The 11,283-nt window shown below is 35.2% G+C and overlaps 1 protein-coding gene across 1 annotated transcript; it reads left to right on the top strand.

Annotated features, from left to right (window-relative positions):
- The first annotated feature begins 819 nt into the window (after positions 1–819).
- LOC132313775 (pentatricopeptide repeat-containing protein At4g21065-like) lies at positions 820–6,258 on the top strand. The gene is made up of 3 exons (XM_059812719.1): positions 820–2,747; positions 3,313–3,391; positions 4,233–6,258. The coding sequence occupies exons 1-2, from the start codon at positions 925–927 to the stop codon at positions 3,347–3,349; spliced, it is 1,860 nt and encodes a 619-aa protein (XP_059668702.1). The 5' UTR covers positions 820–924; the 3' UTR covers positions 3,350–3,391; positions 4,233–6,258.
- The last annotated feature ends 5,025 nt before the right edge of the window (positions 6,259–11,283 follow it).

Raw genomic sequence — 11,283 nt, 5'->3', positions numbered from 1 at the left:
CTACAGTGAAAAGAATAATGATTTCTAAGCAGAAGCCTTCAGTTGAAGACTGGCCCATTATCATGATTATTTTAAGAAATGGTCTTTATGTTCTACTACATTCTAGTACAATGTTCTTTGTCCAATTATTTGGCATACAATGATTTGGCAAGAGCTCAAGCTTATCTTAGTCATGGAGAAGACATTGTTTCTGATTCATGAATTGACTAGTTATGGAGAAGACATTGTTTCTGCAATGAGCGGTGAAAAATGTCCACATACATCACATTATAATAAATCCAGACAATTTCATCGAGCTCTCAATCTTTGCTGAGAGCGAATTCTTTCCCAATTCATTAATTCAATCTTGTTACTTTATGAATTTAATTTACCAATTTTTGAATTTGTAACAATTTCTTATTTATTGTATTATGAATAATTATATGTGAAATTATTTTGGCAACCAGTCTTCATCAATGAGGCCGAGACATTGTTTTGACAGTAGTGCTGCAAGCTTGCAACACCAACGATGCTCAGGGATGATCACCATACAAGCTGCCAAAATGACCCAACCCAAAAGAAAATTAGTTTGGCGAAGACCCACACAAAGTGGCCATGTATCAGATATTAAACTCATTACAATATATTTATTGTTTAAAAAAGGTAAATGAAAAAAAAAAAAAAAATTGTTATAAGAAAGGTATAATTATTTAATCTGTTAAGTATATATTTTTTAATAATTTATTTTATTTTATTTCGTTTATTTTTCTTTAAGAAATATTATCAAAGTCATACTTAGTCACAAGTGCTTTCATATTTATTTATAGAATGATAAATTTTTATACATATATGTGTGGTTCTTGCTTTCATTGTAAATCGGAAAAATAAAAAATCTCAAAGACAAAACCCACTTAATCGACTTGGAAAGTAGAAACATGATATGATATGAACTCAAAGCAACTCTCCTTCAACACCTTCTTTCCACATTCTCACTTCACATTTTCTACATCAACCTCCGTTCAGGAGTACTCGAAACCCCATATTCTCAAGAAATGCATTGCTCTCTTGCTAACCTGCGCCTCCTCCAAATTCAAACTTAAGCAGATCCATGCATTCTCTGTTAGACATGGTGTTCCTCTCTCCAGCCCAGACATGGGCAAACACCTCATCTTCATCATTGTGTCCCTTTCAGGACCCATGTCCTATGCTCACCAAATCTTTTCCCAAATCCAAGACCCTAATATATTCACTTGGAACACCATGATTAGGGGTTATGCTGAGAGTGAAAGCCCAAGGCCAGCCATCGACATTTACAAGAAAATGCATGTATCTTCTATTGAGCCTGACACACACACATACCCTTTTCTTCTGAAAGCCATTGCCAAGTTGTTGGCTGTTCGGGAGGGTGAGAAAGTACATTCAATTGCTATAAGAAATGGGTATGAGTCACTAGTCTTTGTTCAGAACACCTTGGTTCATATGTATGCTGCATGTGGGCAAGCTGAAAGTGCACACAAGTTGTTTGAGTTAATGCCTGAAAAGAATCTTGTGACTTGGAATTCTGTAATTAATGGGTTTGCACTCAATGGAAGGCCTAATGAGGCATTGACCCTTTATAGGGAAATGGGTTTGGAGGATGTTGAACCAGATGGGTTTACCATGGTTAGTTTGCTCTCTGCTTGTGTTGAGCTTGGGGCTTTGGCATTGGGTAGGAGGGCCCATGTGTACATGTTGAAGGTTGGATTGAGTGAAAATTTGCATGCTGCAAATGCCCTTTTGGATTTCTATGCAAAGTGTGGGAGCATTAGGGAGGCACAAAAGGTTTTTGATGAGATGGGGGAAAAGAGTGTGGTGTCTTGGACTTCTTTGATTGTTGGGTTGGCTGTTAATGGATTTGGTAACGAAGCGCTTAAGCTTTTCAAGCGGATGGAGAAACTGGGATTGGTGCCTACTGAGATCACTTTTGTTGGGGTATTGTATGCTTGTAGTCATTGCGGCATGGTGGATGAAGGGTTTGCTTACTTTAAGAGGATGAAAGAGGAATTTGGCATTGTGCCCAAGATAGAACATTATGGTTGCATGGTGGATTTGTTGGGTAGGGCAGGTTTAGTGAAGAAGGCATTTGAATTTGTTCAAAGCATGCCATTACGGCCTAATGCTGTCGTTTGGAGGACCTTATTAGGAGCATGCACTATACATGGGCATTTGGCTTTAGGGGAGGTTGCAAGAGCTCAACTTCTACAATTAGAGCCCAAACATAGTGGGGATTACGTGCTCCTTTCCAACCTCTATGCGTCAGAGCAGCGTTGGTCGGAGGTGCAAAAGGTGAGGAGGACAATGTTGAGGGAAGGTGTGAAGAAAACTCCAGGGTATAGCCTTGTTGAGTTGGGCAACTGTGTCCATGAATTTGTAATGGGAGATAGATCTCATTTCCAAAGTGAGGAAATATATGCAATGCTAGCGGAGATGACAAAGTTGTTGAAATTGGAAGGGTACATGCCTCATACATCTAATGTTCTTGCGGACATAGAGGAAGAGGAGAAGGAGACTGCTTTGTCTTATCATAGTGAGAAGATTGCAATTGCATTCATGCTCATTAATACGCCACCAGGGACCCCAATTCGAGTTGTGAAAAACTTGAGGGTGTGTGCAGATTGCCACTTCGCAATAAAACTCATATCGAAAGTTTTTGTTAGAGAGATTGTTGTGAGGGATCGAAGTCGATTTCATCATTTTAAAGAAGGATCTTGTTCCTGTAGGGATTATTGGTAAAGTTTCAGATGGTTGCTAATTATGAATTAATTTATGTATTTTGCTATTTTCATTTGTACCAAGAACAGGGTGGTTACTTTCTCAAAAATAAAAAATAAAAAATAAAAAAATCTTACTCTATCAATTTATAGCATTCATCTCACTTCTGTTGTGTTGTTCACTCACAGATGCAAAGTGGTAACAGAAGTTTGGATATAGTTTTTGGTTTGATGGAACTAAGTGAATAATCGATTGTGTTTTTTAACTTGATATATTGAATTCCAGGAAACTGTTTCTGAATTTGAGATGCTATTTGGATAAACACTATTGAAGAATTGAGGTTCCAATTTTACCCATATCATTGCATTAATACAAGAGAATCTGAGGATGCTGAAGAACTTTCAAGTTTTTCTAATCATGATAATGTGATGGAGTTAAATATTTGCAATTTATTATTTCCCAGAGTCCTAAAACATTATATGAATCTTTTCTGCTCTTTAAATTTATTATTTCTCGGAGTCCTGAAACTTCTTCATATGATATTGTTTCTGCTCTGTTTTTTTTTTCCTATTGGTGTTACAGGAATTCAGGCTTGCATGAAAGCCATGGAACCTGTTGATGAGGAGCAATATACAACTGGTGTTTGCATTCATGGGATCAGGTATGGATCTCAACTCAGTAGACTAATACCTCTAAACAAGCTCATTTATTTCCCCATCTTGAATTTTCGTAAAAGATTCAAGCACTTTTTAATTGAATTGTATACTTCTTTAGAAGGTATATTGAAAGCAAGTTAGGGAGAGGTACTTCATTATAACTTTTAACAATACTTTTGTCTTAATCTTCGGGAATGGAAGCCTACCATCACCTTGACTTATGGCTCCTCTGTAATCTCCATCATGCAAGTCTGCATAATTGATAATTTATTCTTTGCCTCTATTGTTTGCTTGAATCTAGGGATATCAATTTTTACCGCCCCGCCGGGGCCCAGCCTCGTTCCGCCCCGTTAATAATGGATATAAGAACACTTTTTATACCGTTGGGGCGGGCATGGATACAAATTTTGTACCCGTCGCGGGTCACGGGGTGGGTAAGGGTTCAATATACATATCTTAGGGGCCCGGCCCCGCCCCACTAAGCATCCGTCGCGGGTCACGGGGTGGGTAAGGGTTCAATATACATATCTTAGGGGCCCGGCCCCGCCCCACTAAGCATATAACTATATTTAATATATATATATATCATAATAATAATAATATTAATAACTTATTTTAGCGGCTTACCTAGTTACGCATTTCTTACAATCCTGATTTGGGATGTAAACTTGATATTAAATTTGCTTTTGCTTTGGTTATGGTGGAAGTTGGAACTTAGAACTTCTTGTAATTTGGTTGTATTAAACTTTTATTTTTGTTTATTATGTTCTCTGAATTATGTTATGTGCATGTTATTTTTTATTTTTGTTGGGATACATAATTTTATTTATGTTGTGCCATTCCCAGGCTTTCCACATTTAAATAGCAGGAGCTTAAGTTCCAAAAAGTGGGAGAAAAAAATTTGTTAGCGGGGCGGGCAAGGGGGCATAGTATTTCCCAACGGGGCGGGGCTGGACATGAAAATCCAACCCGTCACAGGTCTCGGGGTGGACATAGACTTGACAAAAATTAAAAGGGGCGAGGCGGGATTTAGGAAAACCCGCTCCAAACCCGCCCCGTTGCCATCCCTACTTGAATCAGGTTGTGTTGTGTTAAATCCTAGATTCAGGTATCCAATTCTCTCTCTATTTCGTTCATTAAATTGATTTTCATCATTTTATGTACTCATGATATGTTTTAGAGTTCTCATTGATTATGATATTAAAAAAAAAAAAAAAAAAAAAAAAAAAAAAAAAAAAAAAAAAAAAAATCATTACTTTGTTTTAGAAGTAATATTTAAACACATTAAAATTATCTAAACACAATATTTTGAAGACTCGGTAGAAGAGCCTGCATGGTTGGCCATGAAATACCCCCAGACCACACTTGCTTAATTCTAAAGCCTTACCCACGATCTTTCTCCAAACTATTGGCTGCTTTGGCCATTGCACTACCGATCCTCCTGTGATTATGCCTCCTATTAAGGAACGAGCTCCCGGACCTACGAAGCCTAAACCCAAACGATTCCGATCCAATTACCAGAGGTCATTCCTAATCGACCACTGCTTTGAAATCATCGTGTGTGTGTGTGTATATATATATATTCCCATTACTTTGTTCCATATTTGATATTTAAAGTTTAGTTCGAAATTTCCATTTTTAACAGAAGTCAGTTGCATATTTCTTCCTATTTTAATATTTTAACACACTCAACTCCTCTTTTCAATTCCTTATATCCAAAACACTTAATTCTTGACTCATAATTCAACACACTCAATTTTTTTTTTTTTTTCCAAGAAAAATATTATTACCAAAACACCACAATTACAAAGCAGGGAGTGGCAAAACCCTCAGGAAAACCTATATACACCCATTCTCAAAAATCAACAAGCTAAAGTAAACACTCACGGGAACCTGGGCAAGGTGGGGGATCTTTTATTGTCAGGAGGAAGAGCATTTCAGCACTCATGGGGACCTGGGCAAAGAGGTGGATCTTTTTTGCGAGGATGAGCATTTGGTACGCCCTTTGGCTCAGGAAGAAGAGGTTTAAAAGGAACCATTTCAGCTTGCTTTATTTTCTCGTCCGTGAATCCGTTTTGTCCATACACATGAAGAAATAAGAGAGGAAGAGCAAACAGAAGAAAGATGACCCTGGAGAAGACTGCCATGAAGATTAATCCTTTCTTAGAGGTTCTTGTCAAAACCACCCTCTTTTTTTTTTCCCTCCCTCTTTTATCTCTATTTATACTTGCAATAAGGCGCTTACTGGGTCGGATAACAATGCCAAAATAAAGAAAATACTCCTAAATTAATGTAAGTTGTCCAAAATACATGCCTGAATAATTGCATGTACATAGGATTGTGCATGGTTGAGTGCTTCCAGGGACTGGAAACAATTTAATTTCCATGTAGGTGAAGGATTATTACAGCATTGTTAATGAGAGGCTAGCCAATTCGTTCAGCTTATCATTTTCCTTTGTAAATAGAAATAAATATCGAAAACAAAACCGAATGAAATTTCAGTTGCTTGATGAATAAATGTGAGATTTATGTGGGTCTCATAATGCATCAAATAGCTAAATATGTTTTTGTCTCTTTTTTGTTGCTTCTCTGAACATTTATATGAATAACGACTAGAAGAGTGTTGATATCCAGAACGACTAGTTTGAACGAAATGGTGAGTTGAAAGCTTTCCATCGTGGTTTGCTGATTTGGTTCGCAACAATTTTTTACCTTCTGATACCGAGACTCACTCTGTACTTGTGGGTCTCAAAATGTTAGGATAATGGTGCCTTAAATTTTATTATAATTAAGTATTTATTTTAGAATCGTATTTTATGGTGTAATTTTATGAAAACTCTTGGCCTCGAGGGAGTTGGGTTTGGGCTCATGATTTACCGCTCTCGAGAACATAGGCCCATTTATGGCTTTCAAGAACGTAAGCCCATATTTGTCCATGGCCATAGAATTGATGATTGGTCTCCTTTGTGGATCCGTTCATATCCATCGTAAACAATAGTTACATCATTTTCCTTTCAAGAATCTTTAATGGGAACCATCAACCTTTCTATGTTTGTTCTTTCTTTGTGAAAATGAGTTTTCCTCAACAAGTTGCAACCTGGAAGAATATAGCCACTGATATTATTATTAGCGGCATAAGTGTAAGAGCCAATAGGAACTCGGAAGGTGAATAGGCAAACCAGCTGACGGCCTGTTTCCTAATAGGAATAATTCTTGATTTGTCCTGTCAAATCTTAAAATTAAGAATTAAAAGTAAAAATCGTATTTAATAAAATACTTTCACTTTTTTATATAAAAAAAATACTTTCTAATTTTATAAAGAAAAGAAAGAGTGATAGATCTTCCCTTTCCCTATTTTCTACACTATTGATAGAAGTCACTTTTTCTGCTGTAGTACTGTGTGTGTGTGTATATATATATATATTCTAACTAATATCACCCACCTCCTCCTCCCCACCATGGTCATTGCCGCTGCCACCTCCTCGCCGACAACCTCCACCATCATCGCCTCTCTCTCCTCTGTCTCTCTCTCTTTCTCTCTCTACAAACACTCCTGATAAAAAGAAATAAGTTAAAAGGAATTGATTAAGAGAGAGTAAGTCACAAATGACCAGAATCTTGAACTTGCAAGCTCCACAGAATTTTGGCGTAGAGCACGACGGGGCCGACATGGGATTCGCGGAGAGGGGTGATGATGAGTGAGGGTTTCGCGGTGGTGGAGGTGTTGAAACGGCGGTTTTTTATGTAAGATTGAAGGGCTGTAGAGAGTGTTGGCAGAAATTGGGTCTGATGGTGAGTTCTTGTAGAGGCATTGACGGAAACTGTCGTAGATTGAATCTGATAAAGCATAATAAAAGAATCGGAGAGAAAAGAGAAGAAGAAATGAAGAGAGAGAAGGGTTCTTCATTGTTTGGTGTTTGGTTTTGGGTTTGTGAAACAATTGGTGGTGTGTATTAAATACAATTGGTGATGTTGGTGGTGATGCCCTTCGATTTCACAGAAGAAATGATCTGGGTCTTGCGAAGCTGATTTCAGTAGCTTCCCATGGAGCTATATATATAATACACACAGATAGTATATAATTTAGAAAACAAAATCAAAATTATAATTATTGAATTTACTTTTTAATTTTTCGATTTGAAAATATTGAAAGCATTACAAATTAATAAACATAATTTTACTTTATATTTCAACTTCAAAAATAAAAATTATGATTTTATTTTTGAAAAAAGTAAAAATATGAAAGTAAAAACTTTATTAAACGGGCCAAACAATTCATTCCAAGCTCCAAGATTAAATGTTTTCTCAATTGCCAAAATACACTACAAGAATTTATCAATTTGCAGGCAGTTTTTTTTCCTGCAGTTTTGAAATTGCCGGAAGTGGCAACCATTCCCGGTAGTTTTTGAAAACTGCCGGGATTCCTTTCCGGTAAAAAAATGCCAGCAAATAATATAACGTATAAATGGCTCGCCTCCCGCGCTTACATTTGCACTTGATGAAGAGCCAATTTTGCTTAACTTTGTGGAAGGGTGGCAAAGAGACATGTTTTGGCATCTTTCTCTTCATCCTTGTTTCAGCTTTATCAATTAACCTTTGCATTTCAACTATTTGATCATGAGTCACTTTTTTACATGCTTGAACACCATGACCCGAGAGTTTTTACGCTTTCACCCTATGGTAGTAACGGACCCATACATGAACTCAAGTGTTTGATTATCATTTTGATGGCTTGAAATATGAATTCAAAAGTAAAGAAACTATTTAATCAAAAGCAAGTCAAGTGTTTTTATACTTCTTTCAAGTTTCTTAACTTGGACAAAAACAAAATCAATCTCGGCATGATCTATTATGAAATTTGCAGCCCCTGGCCCTGCCTCCAAGGAAAACCATAAGAAGTTTATATGATTTGCTTGAAATGGAACTGAACACTTCCCAGCAAATACTAACAAATTCAAGAGCTGCTACCACTGCGGGTTCCTTGCAAGGTGAAAAGGCAAACCGGCCGAGTTTGCAATTTCACTGTGCAATTCATCCCGAGCTCCAAGATTAAATGTTTTCTCAATCGCCAAACTACACTGCAAATTTATCAATTTGCTGGCAGTTTTTTCCATTCCCCGTAGTTTTTGAAAATTGCTGGGTATGCTTTCCGGTAGAAAAAAACTGCCAGCAAATAATATCAGTCTTGGAGTGCTAGTCTTCCTCTTTCTTGGTTCAAAAGCATCATGCATAAATGGCCCACCTCCCATGCTTACAACCCCTTAATGTTCATTTAAACACTTGAAAATCAAAATTATAAGTATTGTAATTCATTAAATATTACAATTATGTCTACGGTTAAAATTAATATCTATCAACCATTATGGTTGGGTCACTTTGGTAGCTACCAACCTTTACATAATATAAATATTAAATTAGTTAGTGACTAATTCATCATTAATTATGTTTACTACTAAAATTAATATTCATTAATCATCTTGGTTAGGCCACTTTAACAACTATCAACTCTCACATAATATGAATATTAAATTATTTAGTGAAATATTTATCATTAAGTTATGTTTACTAGTAAAATTAATATTCATCGACCATTATGGTTAGGCCACTTTGGTAGCTACTAACCCACACATAATATGAATATTAAATTAGTTAGTAACTGATTAATCATTAATTTACCCATTTAACATTTTACATATATTCTCATACTGATCTATTCAAGTTTAGGTAAGTTCAATCCCAGAAACTTAATAGTCCTAAAATTCAAAGAAAATATTCTTTTATAATAAAATATACATAATCAAACGTATTATTTTATTTTCGAACTCAGAGATCATAATTGAATCAATCTAAAAATTGATTTTCCATCATGTAAGTATGTATGAGTACAAAACAATAATTTATTTGCATGTCCACTAAAGTTAAATTAAATTTCTTAATTCACACATTATTCTAGAAATTTAAATTTTTTAATAAATAAAATAAATACACTTATTTTGTGTAATCAATAATTTATTAAATTTTTAAATAATTAATAAAATATAATCTGTATAATCATCCAACAGTAATTATTATACAGATTAGCTTCATTACAAGAGTAACAAACAGAACCACACTTATCAATTCATATCATGTACGGAAATAAAAAAACAAACACATGAATCTAATGTCTTTGTTTTATTGTACATATGTATGTATAAATATATCATTAATTAACTTTAACCAATTTAACCATGTTTGAAAATCGAGGCACTGATGCTAATTTTTGGGCTCAATACTTTACAGTATTGTGTTTCAGTCTTTTTCGGCTGAGTTGGCTTTGGTGGCTGAGGCTGTGTGTTTTCGCCTTGCTATTTTTTGGGCTCAACTATTTTAGCTAATTCACATGTGCTTTGAGTCTGATGCTAAAATGCTTGTCGAAGCTGTGGTAGGTGTGGCTGATGCAAAGATGGCTGTGGCGTCGTTGGTTTTTGATATTGTTGCTGCGTTGAAGTTTTTTCCAATGGCTACAGTGACTCATATTCGGCGTACTGCAAATGGTGTGGCTCATGCTCTTGCAGCTTTGTCGTGTGGGCACTTGCATTCTGATTGTCTTCTTTCTCCTGTTCCTTCTCATATTAATGAGTTGGCTTTGAGGAATTTGTCTTTGTCCTCCATGTAATGATTCTAGTTGTTGGTTGTTTTGTTGTCTTTGCTAGGGAAAAAAAAAAAAAAAAAATCGAGGCACCGATCAAAATTAAAATTTTTTTTCAATAATTTACATAAAAGATGTAAAAGCATATCAATCAATCAATGGTGGACAAAACTTTATTAACAGAATCAACTACATCAGCACATTCGGATACATACATATATATTATACAATCAAAAAAATTTATTTTTATTTATGCAACTTTAGAGGAAAATTACGAGTTCCTAAACCTTAAACTCTAATATCACATGTAATCTTTAATAATTTGTGTGAAACATTAATTACAAATAACACATGAATCTCAAATCTTAGAATTTCATTATTTTTACATGTCTATAATGCATAAATAAATAATTAAATATAATACTTCGATTTGTAATTGCAAATGTTATACAGATCAAATCAAACATCGAGATCATTTCTGCTTCGTGCTAACCTGCAAGTCCAAATAATAGCCAAAGCGTGGAAATTGATTTTTCTCTCTTAGCCTTTTGTACACAAAAAAAATTATACGTATTGTTTCATCATTGTACATAATAGATGGGATATATGCACTTTTATAAAGGTAGAAATAGAACCGATTTTTCTTTAGTAACCTTAATATTCACTTTTGATCAAAATAAGAAATAAATATAAAAATACTTTTCCAATAGTTAATTATCAAAAATATAATTTATAAATTGATCAAATAATATAACATTAATTTAATTTCTATTTACTTAATTATTAATTAATAAAATATATAGCATGTTGAAATCATAAGAATTACACAATTAATAAATAATTTTACAGATACACCAACAAAGTGCAACTCCATCCGCAGCCATTTAATGTGGCTTCTGGGGTTGGTGAGATTTGTGGCTTGCAAATAAAGGTCAGCACATGGAACCGCAACAACTTATATAAATAGGGTGGGTGAGATTTGTGGCTTGCTTGCAAATCGGCACGTGCAAAAGGAATTACAGTTATTATTTGGTGTCCACACAACTTATTAAGTAAGGCATTTGAAATGAAATTGACGGGTGAAACAACTGCAGAAGAAAAGTTGTTATTTGGTGTCCAGACCCCATTAAAAGCAGGTGTGTGTCCCAATTGTGTATTTATTATTATAAATAGTCTGTAAAGAAGAGAGATTATTTGGTGTCCGGACCCCCATTAAAAGCACCTGTGTTGTCTCAGATAAAATTGAATCCAGGGACCTCAGGTAGG

Source organism: Cornus florida, unplaced genomic scaffold (assembly GCF_030987335.1).
Source record: "Cornus florida cultivar Cherokee Brave unplaced genomic scaffold, ASM3098733v1 CherokeeBrave_3.0.0_Hap2_Chr01, whole genome shotgun sequence".
NCBI classification, from domain to species: Eukaryota; Viridiplantae; Streptophyta; class Magnoliopsida; order Cornales; family Cornaceae; genus Cornus; species Cornus florida.
Note: the sequence above shows the minus strand (reverse complement) of the source record. Positions and strands in the feature narration are given on the sequence as shown.

What these genes read in the sequence shown, in the direction of transcription:
- LOC132313775 (XM_059812719.1), top strand. Translation starts at nt 925, where the DNA reads ATGAACTCAAAGCAACTCTCCTTCAACACCTTCTTTCCACATTCTCAC. An exon ending in TGTTCCTGTAGGGATTATTG is followed by an intron (nt 2,748 to 3,312) that starts GTAAAGTTTCAG and finishes TTGGTGTTACAG; the next exon opens with GAATTCAGGCTTGCATGAAA.